The sequence below is a fragment of the Chaetodon trifascialis genome, chromosome 5 (assembly GCF_039877785.1).
Source record: "Chaetodon trifascialis isolate fChaTrf1 chromosome 5, fChaTrf1.hap1, whole genome shotgun sequence".
Taxonomy (NCBI): Eukaryota; Metazoa; Chordata; class Actinopteri; order Chaetodontiformes; family Chaetodontidae; genus Chaetodon; species Chaetodon trifascialis.
The window spans coordinates 17,021,778-17,033,662 of NC_092060.1; the positions used below are offsets into that span (position 1 = coordinate 17,021,778).

General features: G+C 43.1%; 5 protein-coding genes across 41 annotated transcripts in view; all 5 read left to right on the forward strand.

Annotated features, from left to right (window-relative positions):
- The window catches only part of LOC139331585 (protocadherin gamma-C5-like), a 296,020-nt gene that overhangs the window by 199,343 nt on the left and 84,792 nt on the right, over positions 1-11,885 (forward strand). The window lies entirely within an intron of this gene.
- The window catches only part of LOC139331599 (protocadherin beta-16-like), a 236,821-nt gene that overhangs the window by 186,010 nt on the left and 38,926 nt on the right, over positions 1-11,885 (forward strand). The window lies entirely within an intron of this gene.
- Positions 926-4,217, forward strand: LOC139331321 (protocadherin beta-16-like). Its single transcript, XM_070962745.1, has one exon. It carries the CDS (start codon positions 1,582-1,584, stop codon positions 3,997-3,999), a length of 2,418 nt encoding a protein of 805 aa, XP_070818846.1. The 5' UTR covers positions 926-1,581; the 3' UTR covers positions 4,000-4,217.
- LOC139331600 (protocadherin gamma-A7-like) lies at positions 4,441-7,336 on the forward strand. The gene is made up of 2 exons (XM_070963189.1): positions 4,441-5,149; positions 6,437-7,336. Exons 1-2 carry the CDS (start codon positions 4,836-4,838, stop codon positions 7,281-7,283), a joined length of 1,161 nt encoding a protein of 386 aa, XP_070819290.1. The 5' UTR covers positions 4,441-4,835; the 3' UTR covers positions 7,284-7,336.
- On the forward strand, positions 7,348-10,770 carry LOC139331606 (protocadherin beta-16-like). The gene has a single exon (XM_070963195.1). The coding sequence runs from the start codon at positions 7,845-7,847 to the stop codon at positions 10,242-10,244; it is 2,400 nt and encodes a 799-aa protein (XP_070819296.1). The 5' UTR covers positions 7,348-7,844; the 3' UTR covers positions 10,245-10,770.

Genomic DNA, 11,885 nt, shown 5'->3' on the forward strand with positions numbered 1-11,885 from the left:
TCTTTCCTTTTACCTAAAGTATGAAGCATTTTGGTTGAAGTCATTGCAAATAGTACATTTAGAGGATCATGTCCTCCCTGTGTTGGACTAAAATTGTGAATTATTATCACTGAAGTTCAGTGTTTTGATACAGACTGATTATTAATACTGGTGCTAGTATCCTCTGACTTAATTTTTTCCAGAGCCAGATACATAGCATCTATTTATTCTTTTTCATGTCTGACTTTCCATAAAATTGGAAAGTTCATCTGATTGTTTTCAGTCCTCCCCGCTCACATAGGTGAACTTTCTTTTCTTATTGTTTTCCACATATTCTGAGCTGACACTGACAAAGTTTCAATGCAACACATATATGATGTTTTGAACATCAGTCACAGAGGACATTGTTATTTTTTGCACCTTAATCCAGATATTGTGACAGGTTTTGTGTGCTGATGTCAGTTATGAATCAGATTTGACCAATTTTAGAACAAGGGACAGCTACCAGTGCTTTATTAGTTTATTTTATGGCCCAATCACAATGTCTCCCCTCAGGCCTTAAATGCTAAACCCTCACTGCCTTAGCTGAGGTCATGTGATCAGAACTTATGTGCAAGAGGCCACAAGTGTCCAAATGGTATACATATGAATGGATCATCACTTTGCGACATATTAGGTTTCTTGATGACACCCAAACATGTTATTGAGAGCTGTGGGTTTGTTCCTCACATGTGGACTTTTTTTTTTTTTTTTTTTTTTTCCTTGTAGTTGCTCTTTCCATGTTTTAATTGAACAATTGTACTTTACAAAATCAAGAAGGGAATAGTGGCTTGCATTTGAAACAATAAATACAAACCAGATAAGACACATATATGGATTTACATATACCTGTAGTCATTTGACAGTTTGAGAGTGGAACAGCCCGAAAGTTTCGCGGATTTGGCGCCTCAAGGACCCTGAGTGTGTACCCTGGGGTTGGATTTACCTCTACTCAGTGACCCCACTTTATGTACTGATTTCTGTTTATACATCAGTCAGTTTTCTGGCAAACTCGTTTCAAGGTTCTGAAGCCGTATATCGTTTCATACCTTTCATCAAATTGTTTGATTATTTGACACGTGACAGCATCTAAATCAAATCCTTAAGGTGACTTAAAAGAGACCGCAAAAACATTCAACCTTAGCTGTGAGGATAATCATAATAGGATAGAGATTATGTTCACACCACCGATGTAATTATGATCCCTTTCATTCATCTTCATGTTTTTTGGAAGTCTTCTGAGCAGAGTTTGGTTTGTGTTGGATTTCTGCAGTTTTATCATGTGAACTCTTAGGGCCGCTGTTGACCAGAGTGTCGACGGCAGACAGTTGGGTTGTAGCAGCACCTCCCATGTAACATCGACATAATAAAGAAAGAGCAGCGCAGAAAAGAACGGAGAGTGGAGTCGTGTGGGATATTTGAAAAGAAGACGTCGACCTTTGAGGCTTTCTTTCTATTTTGTGGATTGTGGAGGCGCTAAAATTGACGTTTGATCCTGGAATTGATATCAGTTTTGTGGGATGTTAATACTCTGAATCACACGGAAATAATTCGGGTAGAACAATGACAAGGCAAGTACTGCTGTTTATCTCTCTCCTCTCCGTCGGCTCGGTGTTCGGGCAGGTCAGCTACACGATTCCGGAGGAAATGGCGAAAGGATCTTTAGTGGGAAATATAGCGCATGATTTAGGTTTACAAACGAAACGTCTAGCATCTGGTAAAGCACGAATTTATACCCGAGACAGCGACGAGTACATCGAGCTGAGCAGAGAAAGAGGAGTGCTCCTTGTTAAAGAGAGAATAGACAGAGAGGCGCTCTGCAGAAAGACGACGCCATGCGCTTTACATTTTCAGATTATTTTAGAGAATCCTATGGAATTTTACACTGTAACCGTCCAGATCACTGATATTAATGACAATGCACCAACCTTTGCAAAAAGTGAGATGAAATTCAAAATTAGCGAGTCTGCCATCTCTGGAGCGAAATTTGTGCTCGAAAGGGCTGTGGATCTCGATGTTGGAATTAATAGTGTTCATGGGTACGACTTAAAACCAACTAATAATTTTGCTCTGAAACTGCACAATAACGCTGATGGGAATAAAAATGTCGAGCTGGTGCTGCAGAAGCCTTTAGACAGAGAGAAACAAGAGCAGATATCTCTTGTGTTGACGGCTGTAGATGGAGGAGAGCCGCAGATGTCAGGAACAATGCTGATTATCATCACAGTTTTAGACGTCAATGATAATGCCCCCGTTTTCACACAGCCAACATACAAGGCTACAGTTACTGAGAATTCACCAAAGGGAACAGTCGTTGCTACTGTTACAGCCTCAGATGCAGATGAAGGCTCTAACGGGAAAATAACCTATTCAATCACGAATGCATTAGATGACATCATGAAGGTTTTTGAGGTGAATGAGGAAAACGGTGAAGTTACTTTAATCGGAAATGTTGACTTTGAGGAATCTCGAAACTATCAAATAAATTTACTTGCTAGTGATGAGGGAGGACTCACCGATTCGTGCAAATTATTTGTGGATTTACAAGACATGAATGACAACGAGCCTGAAATTAACATTATGTCAAAGTCAAATGTTATTTCAGAGGATGCCAAACTCGATACAGTTGTCACAATGATAAATATTGAGGACAAGGACTCGGGAGACAACGGAAAAGTACAATGCTTTGTTAGTGAAAATATACCTTTCACTTTAAAAACGTCAACAAATAATTTCTATAGTTTAGTGACAGACAGTGATCTGGACAGAGAGAGAGCCTCTGAGTATAACATCACTGTGACCTGCTCTGATGAAGGAGTGCCCTCCCTCTCCAGCAGCGTCACTCTCACCTTACAGATCTCTGATGTCAATGACAACGCGCCTGTCTTTGAGAGGAGCTCATATGAGGCCTACATTGTAGAAAACAACACACCAGGTCTCTCTATATTCACAGTCAAAGCCACAGACGCTGACTGGAACCAGAATGCGCGTGTTTCTTACATCCTGGAGGACTCCTCTGTTAACGGAGTGCCAGTCTCCTCATATGTGTCGGTCAGTGCTGATAGTGGAGTCATCCATGCAGTGCGCTCTTTTGACTACGAGCAGATCAAAGATTTCCACTTCCGCGTCAAAGCTCAGGATGGAGGCTCTCCTCCACTCAGCAGCAACGTGACAGTGAAAATAATGATCCAGGACCAGAACGACAACCCCCCTCAGGTGCTGTACCCAGTCCAGACTGGTGGCTCTGTGGTGGCTGAAATGGTGCCTCGTTCAGCAGATGTGGGCTATCTGGTGACCAAAGTGGTGGCTGTTGATGTGGACTCTGGACAGAATGCCTGGCTCTCCTATAAACTGCAGAAAGCCACAGACAGGGCGCTGTTTGAAGTGGGCTTACAGAGTGGAGAAATAAGAACGATCCGCCAAGTGACTGATAAAGATGCAGTCAAACAAAGACTGACTGTTATAGTGGAGGACAACGGGCAGCCCTCTCGTTCAGCTACAGTCATTGTTAACGTGGCGGTGGCGGACAGCTTCCCTGAAGTGCTGTCGGAGTTCACTGACTTTCCTCACGACAAGGAGTACAATGACAATCTGACTTTTTACTTGGTGCTGGCTTTGGCTGTGGTTTCCTTCCTCTTCATCACGTGTTTGGTGGTTATTATATCAGTGAAAATCTACAGATGGAGACAGTCTCGCGTCCTGTATCACTCCAGTCTGCCTGTCATTCCATATTATCCGCCACGTTACTCAGACACTTTGGGGACAGGGACTCTCCCACACGTGTACAATTACGAGGTGTGCAGGACGACTGACTCCAGAAAGAGTGACTGTAAGTTCGGCAGAGCTGGTAGTCAGAACGTGCTGATAATGGACCCCAGTTCAACAGGGACGATGCAGCGGCTGCAGAGTGAGAAGAGCATCCTGGATGAACCAGACTCTCCTCTAGAGGTGAGGCCTCCCGTTACAAAGCAGCTATATTGATATATAGTATATTTTCAATTTAAAAAACGCACACTCGTTTTCGCTGATGATTTTCAATGAGTCTGTCTTTCAGCACCACGGACAGCACTTTGAATGATCTTACATTAGGTCAATGCAGGCTTTCTGCACAGGCCCAGTGATCCTATCCTGTCTTCAATAGCATCTTGAAGTTACACAGAAGTGTGTGTGTGTGTGTGTGTGTGTGTGTGTGTGTGTGTGTGTGTGTGTGTGTGTGTGTGTGTGTGTGTGTGTGTGTGTGTGTGTGTGTGTGTGTGTGTGTGTGTGTGTGTGTGTGTGTGTGTGTGTGCGCGCGCGCGCGCGTGTGAGAGAGAGAGAGAGAGAGAGACTTTTAGTATTATCGTGGTGTGCTTTTGTTTTTAATCTCTTTCCAGCAGCAAAAAGTAAAGTAGTTTACATGCAGTGGCCTCATTTATCTTGTGTTTATTATTATTTTTCCATTTTCTTCTTTGTACTTATCTTCATTTTATGGTTAACTTTTCAGCCTAACATTGCTTGGACTCCTTCTTGTGCCAGTCTTGTGTAGTGTCGTGTTCTGTACTCTTAGGGACGCTGTTGGCCAGTGTGTGGTGGTTTCACTGCAGATTTCAGTAGCACCTCCCGGATCATTTAGATTTGTGAGAAGCAACATCGACACAATGAACAGCCCGAGTTCCCGAGAACACAGCGCACGGCCGAAAGAGCTGGAAAATATTTTCATCGACATTTTCTGTTGACGCTTCTTCATTCTTAGTCCTCCAGCGTGTGGAATACGACGGTCTTATTTGTGGAGTATTTTCTTGATTCGTTGTGATCGCAGAGAAACCTTGAACGAAACAATGAGACGGCAAGTGCTATTGTTTTTCTCGATGCTCTCTGTCTGTTCCGTGCTTGGGCAGGTCAGCTATTCTATTCCGGAGGAAATGTCAAAAGGCTCGTTGGTCGGAAACATAGCACAAGATTTAGGTTTAGATTTAAAACGGCTGAAAACAGGAAAAGCTCGATTGCATGTTGGAAACAGCGCTGAGTACATCGAGTTGAATAAAGAAAAGGGGCTTCTCCTCATCAAGGAGAGAATAGACAGAGAGGCGTTATGCAAACAAACGACCCCGTGTGCCTTACATTTTCAAATCATTTTGGAAAATCCCATCGAGTTCTTTCGCGTTACGGTAGAAATAACAGATATAAACGACAACGCTCCCATTTTCAAAATGAATAATATGTTATTTGAGATCAGCGAGGCATCTGTTAGAGGGGCCAGATTTGAATTAGAGAAAGCGTTAGATTCTGATGTCGGAATAAATGGACTCAAGAGCTATTCACTTCACCCAACCGATAATTTCGTTTTAAAACTCAACGACAGCCCAGGTGGAGAAAAAGAAGTACAGATGGTCTTGGAGAAACCTCTCGATCGTGAGAAAGAAGAGCAGTTGACTCTTACATTAACAGCCGTCGACGGAGGTGAACCTCAGCTTTCAGGGACAGTGCAAATTCACGTAACTGTTTTAGATGCGAATGACAATGCTCCGGTGTTTACGCAGTCAACATATAAAGCCAGTTTAATGGAAAACTCTCAGAAGGGAGCGTCGTTAATGACTGTAACAGCCACTGATGTAGACCAAGGCACGAATGGTTTAGTGACATACTCCATCTCCAGTAACACGGAGGGAATTTTGGATTTATTTGAAATACACGGGACAAGTGGAGAGGTACGTTTGATTGGCCAAATAGATTACGAAACATCAAAACATTATCAATTAAATGTTAAAGCTAGAGATCAAGGTGGGCTCACTGACTCATGCAAAATAGTTTTTGACATTATTGATGTGAATGACAATTCTCCAGTAATAGATTTGATGTCAACTACACAGTCTATACCGGAAGATTCCACCTTTCAAACAGTTGTCGCTGTTATGAATGTGCATGATGCTGACTCTGATATCAACGGAGTGGTTAGATGTTTTTTGAGTGGCAATGTACCTTTTGTCATTGAAACTACATCGAATGGTTTCTATAGTATACTGACAAACAGTGAATTGGACAGAGAGGCAGCGTCTGAGTATAACATCACTGTGACCTGCTCTGATGAAGGAGTGCCCTCCCTCTCCAGCAGCGTCACTCTCACCTTACAGATCTCTGATGTCAATGACAACGCGCCTGTCTTTGAGAGGAGCTCATATGAGGCCTACATTGTAGAAAACAACACACCAGGTCTCTCTATATTCACAGTCAAAGCCACAGACGCTGACTGGAACCAGAATGCGCGTGTTTCTTACATCCTGGAGGACTCCTCTGTTAACGGAGTGCCAGTCTCCTCATATGTGTCGGTCAGTGCTGATAGTGGAGTCATCCATGCAGTGCGCTCTTTCGACTACGAGCAGATCAAAGATTTCCACTTCCGCGTCAAAACGCAGGATGGAGGCTCTCCTCCTCTCAGCAGCAACGTGACAGTGAAAATAATGATCCAGGACCAGAACGACAACCCCCCTCAGGTGCTGTACCCAGTCCAGACTGGTGGCTCTGTGGTGGCTGAAATGGTGCCTCGTTCAGCAGATGTGGGCTATCTGGTGACCAAAGTGGTGGCTGTTGATGTGGACTCTGGACAGAATGCCTGGCTCTCCTATAAACTGCAGAAAGCCACAGACAGGGCGCTGTTTGAAGTGGGCTTACAGAATGGAGAAATAAGAACGATCCGCCAAGTGACTGATAAAGATGCAGTCAAACAAAGACTGACTGTTATAGTGGAGGACAACGGGCAGCCCTCTCGTTCAGCTACAGTCATTGTTAACGTGGCGGTGGCGGACAGCTTCCCTGAAGTGCTGTCGGAGTTCACTGACTTTCCTCACGACAAGGAGTACAATGACAATCTGACTTTTTACTTGGTGCTGGCTTTGGCTGTGGTTTCCTTCCTCTTCATCACGTGTTTGGTGGTTATTATATCAGTGAAAATCTACAGATGGCGACAGTCTCGCGTCCTGTATCACTCCAGTCTGCCTGTGATTCCATATTATCCACCACGTTACTCAGACACTTTGGGGACAGGGACTCTCCCACACGTGTACAATTACGAGGTGTGCAGGACGACTGACTCCAGAAAGAGTGACTGTAAGTTCGGCAGAGCTGGTAGTCAGAACGTGCTGATAATGGACCCCAGTTCAACAGGGACGATGCAGCGGCTGCAGAGTGAGAAGAGCATCCTGGATGAACCAGACTCTCCTCTAGAGGTTAGAAATATCCCCTTTTGGTTTTGTCAATGCTGCATGTTTAAATGTGTGTCTGCTCGCTAACAACGTCATTTCAGAACCTCGGACAGAGGCAGTAACCCACTTTCACATTTTCTCTCTCTGTCTCCTATCAAACAGTTGAAATGATGTCCTTTTACTTGCTTGGTTTATTCTTACACAGTGTTTCTGTTTGAAGCGACATTACATGTCAATTAGGTGATGTTTGGATTGACGGCAGATTCTTTGTCTCATTATTTTTATTTGTGTCTAATTATTTATTAGTATTATATTTCATACGTATTATTAAACTATTCCAGCTTATTTTAGATTAATTTTCTTGCAGTATCATTCTATGAACTCCATGGGCCGCTGTTGATCAACATGTTGCAGATGTAGTCAGGATTTGCAGCAGATCCTCCCATGTGATGCTGTTTTTTCAGAGAAAGAAAAGGGGAGATATCACTGTTCACGGACCTCTTAGATGGAATCACTGAGCTGATAGACTGGCCTTAACGTTTTGTGGATTTTGTCGGTGTTCCTTTGTTTGTTTTTACATGGAAATAATTTTATTGTGAGACCGAGTGTGACACCTTTTTTGGCGCAACGTAAACTGTGGATAGAACAATGGGACGGCAAGTACTGTTTTTCATCTCAATCCTCTCCCTCGATTCAGCTCTGAGTCAGGTTATCTACTCTATTCCGGAGGAAATGGCAAAGGGTTCTGTCGTGGGAAACATCGCGCAGGATTTAGGTCTGGACGTGAAAAGACTCAAGTCGGGTAAAGCCCGTATATTTACGGGCGACAGCGCAGAATATATCGAGCTGAGCAGAGAGAGGGGAGTCCTCCTCGTGAAAGAGAGAATCGACAGAGAGTCGCTCTGCAGGCAGACGACGCCTTGTGCTTTACATTTGCAGATTATTCTAGAAAACCCAATGGAGCTTTTTCGGATAACAGTAGAGATTACCGACATCAATGACAATACCCCCAGTTTTAAAAATGACGAGAAACGTTTTGAAATCAGCGAATCTGCGGTTACGGGATCTAAATTTGTGTTAGAAAGAGCGATTGATGCAGACATAGGCGCGAATGGCCTGAAAAATTACACCTTAAAGCCTACAGATAATTTTGTTCTGAAAATACAAAGTCACGAGGATGGAAATAAAAAGGTCGAAATGGTCTTACACAAGCCGTTAGATCGAGAGAAAGAGGAACAAATATCATTGTTGTTAACAGCTGTAGACGGAGGGGAACCTCAGATGTCTGGTACAGTAAAGATTTATGTGACCGTGCTCGATGCAAACGACAATGCTCCTGTCTTTATGCAGTCGGTTTATAAGGCAGCCATAGCGGAAAATTCACAGAAAGGAACAACACTGACAACAGTGAGCGCGTCTGATGCAGATAAAGGAACACACGGAGAGGTTTCTTATTCAGTGTCCACCACGATGGACAGTGTGTCTGACATATTTACAATCAATGAAAACGGTGAAGTAATATTAATTGGGTCAGTTGACTTTGAAAAAGCCAAAAATTACCAAATTGACATTGAGGCTACAGACAGTGGTGGTCTGTCTGATTCCAGTAAAATTATCGTTGATGTTATTGATATTAATGATAATCAGCCTGTAATCAGTATCCTCTCCAAATCTGATTCAATCCCAGAAAACTCTCCTCAGAATACAGTTATAGTTATGTTCAGTGTCTTTGACCCAGATTCAAGTAACAATGGTCAAGTGAACTGCAGAATAAATGGCAACATACCATTTACTACTACAACGTCTTCAAATGATTTCTATAGTTTAGTGACAGACAGTGATTTAGACAGAGAGAGAGCCTCTGAGTATAACATCACTGTGACCTGCTCTGATGAAGGAGTGCCCTCCCTCTCCAGCAGCGTCACTCTCACCTTACAGATCTCTGATGTCAATGACAACGCGCCTGTCTTTGAGAGGAGCTCATATGAGGCCTACATTGTCGAAAACAACACACCAGGTCTCTCTATATTCACAGTCAAAGCCACAGACGCTGACTGGAACCAGAATGCGCGTGTTTCTTACATCCTGGAGGACTCCTCTGTTAACGGAGTGCCAGTCTCCTCATATGTGTCGGTCAGTGCTGATAGTGGAGTCATCCATGCAGTGCGCTCTTTTGACTACGAGCAGATCAAAGATTTCCACTTCCGCGTCAAAGCGCAGGATGGAGGCTCTCCTCCACTCAGCAGCAACGTGACAGTGAAAATAATGATCCAGGACCAGAACGACAACCCCCCTCAGGTGCTGTACCCAGTCCAGACTGGTGGCTCTGTGGTGGCTGAAATGGTGCCTCGTTCAGCAGATGTGGGCTATCTGGTGACCAAAGTGGTGGCTGTTGATGTGGACTCTGGACAGAATGCCTGGCTCTCCTATAAACTGCAGAAAGCCACAGACAGGGCGCTGTTTGAAGTGGGCTTACAGAATGGAGAAATAAGAACGATCCGCCAAGTGACTGATAAAGATGCAGTCAAACAAAGACTGACTGTTATAGTGGAGGACAACGGGCAGCCCTCTCGTTCAGCTACAGTCATTGTTAACGTGGCGGTGGCGGACAGCTTCCCTGAAGTGCTGTCGGAGTTCACTGACTTTCCACACGACAAGGAGTACAATGACAAGCTGACTTTTTACTTGGTGCTGGCTTTGGCTGTGGTTTCCTTCCTCTTCATCACGTGTTTGGTGGTTATTATATCAGTGAAAATCTACAGATGGAGACAGTCTCGCGTCCTGTATCACTCCAGTCTGCCTGTCATTCCATATTATCCACCACGTTACTCAGACACTTTGGGGACAGGGACTCTCCCGCACGTGTACAATTATGAGGTGTGCAGGACGACTGACTCCAGAAAGAGTGACTGTAAGTTCGGCAGAGCTGGTAGTCAGAACGTGCTGATAATGGACCCCAGTTCAACAGGGACGATGCAGCGGCTGCAGAGTGAGAAGAGCATCCTGGATGAACCAGACTCTCCTCTAGAGGTCAGTTTCTTAGAATGACGAAAAGTGTTGTATCAGACCCTCTGACAGCCTTTTTTTGTATGTATGTATTCATTCATTGTGTTGCTCACTGAGCTTGGAGTTCTTGGAAAGCTTAGAAACATAGTATAATACAACTATCCTTTCTTACTCTGGCTGTTTTCCATTCTTACAACCTACCTTCTATCATACTTTTATAAAGACACGTTCAATATCCACTTCTTCAAATATGAATCATTTTATAGAACCTCTATGTAGTTATTTGTTGTGCAACATTTAAGTTTTGGTCTTTTTTAACATTAGACATGTAAGCTCAGCCTTTGTCATAATTAAGGTATGTGAAAATAGTATGAATACTTGGCCGATCACCCGGTAGCTTACAGTGAGTATTTTAGTTGTTGGTTGCAAAGGTTAGCAAAGTGACACAAGGTCTACTGAGCTCCCGCTTGTCCACTTTTGTCAGTGTGTCAGATGTAGATGGGATAGACTGTTCCAAAAATGCTTCATTCAAGCCGACCTCCAGATTCAGCTGATACCTATATTTTCTCGACTTTATCGCTCATGGTCTTTGATAAAGTATTTTGAATTAAAGCAAATGTTATCTGCCTTCATGAGCGTATCATTTGTGAAAGAACTTTTGACTTGGGACTTTGGGTAAATTCAAGATTGACTAGATTAATTCATGAGCTATTTTTGTTGTTTGCTTCTTTATCTGCTCTTCCCACCTTTGTGGATTTTAACATAATATTTGCTACCAGCATGCATACGACTTGTGTTTATTAATCTGAAAAATTCTTTCTTACTAAACAAGTATTATTGTTCATTCAGCATTTGCAACATTGCAGCACCGCAACATCTTCTGTTATAAAAACCAGGGTTCTTGGTTCATGTTATTGTGCATTCAGTACCATTGTTATGAACAGCCCTACCCAGTGAGGAGCACACAGCAAAACAGGTGAAGAGTTGTGTCCAGGTAATGTTTTTACCATGTCTGTTAAGGTACATTTTTAGCATTTATTTCCATTATTTTAATGTTTATGTTCTTCACATCTCATGGTATTTTACTAGAAATACTTTGGTCTCTTTTGTTGCTTCAGACTCGTGGTTCAGAAGACATACTGTGTTTTAACTGAAGTGGCATTTTACGAGAGTCTAACATACTCCCCAAACAGTCAGTGTGGTCGTCCCATGCTTTACTTTTCCATATTTTAGTTGCCCTTCCACCACTTGTCGGTATTTTCTCAGGCAAATAATCACATCAGCATACTGTTAAATGGTGTGAGAAGCACTGATGTGTGAGTGTTAAAGTTGCCCAACACAAACAACAGGCTATCCAGTGATCTTCTCGGGGCATCAGTGAAATTGTCTGTTATGACCTCTTTAGTGACCTTGTTGTCAGGACCAGAAAAACCTATTAGCATGAGATTGAACTGGCTGTACTTGTGCAGTAAAAAGAGCAGCTGTAAACATATTGGCACGAGCATCATCCTCGTTGTAGATGTAGTTTTCATTAGCCAGCTCTTGTTGACCATTTATTAGCCATTAGCAAAGACACGCCAGCAGCAGTAGATTTAAAGTTATCTTGCTGTGATCTGCTCTCATTACAGTCCACCTAGCTGTTCTGCTGTGCCTCTTTCTGCTACCACTTCATCTCATGAGCCA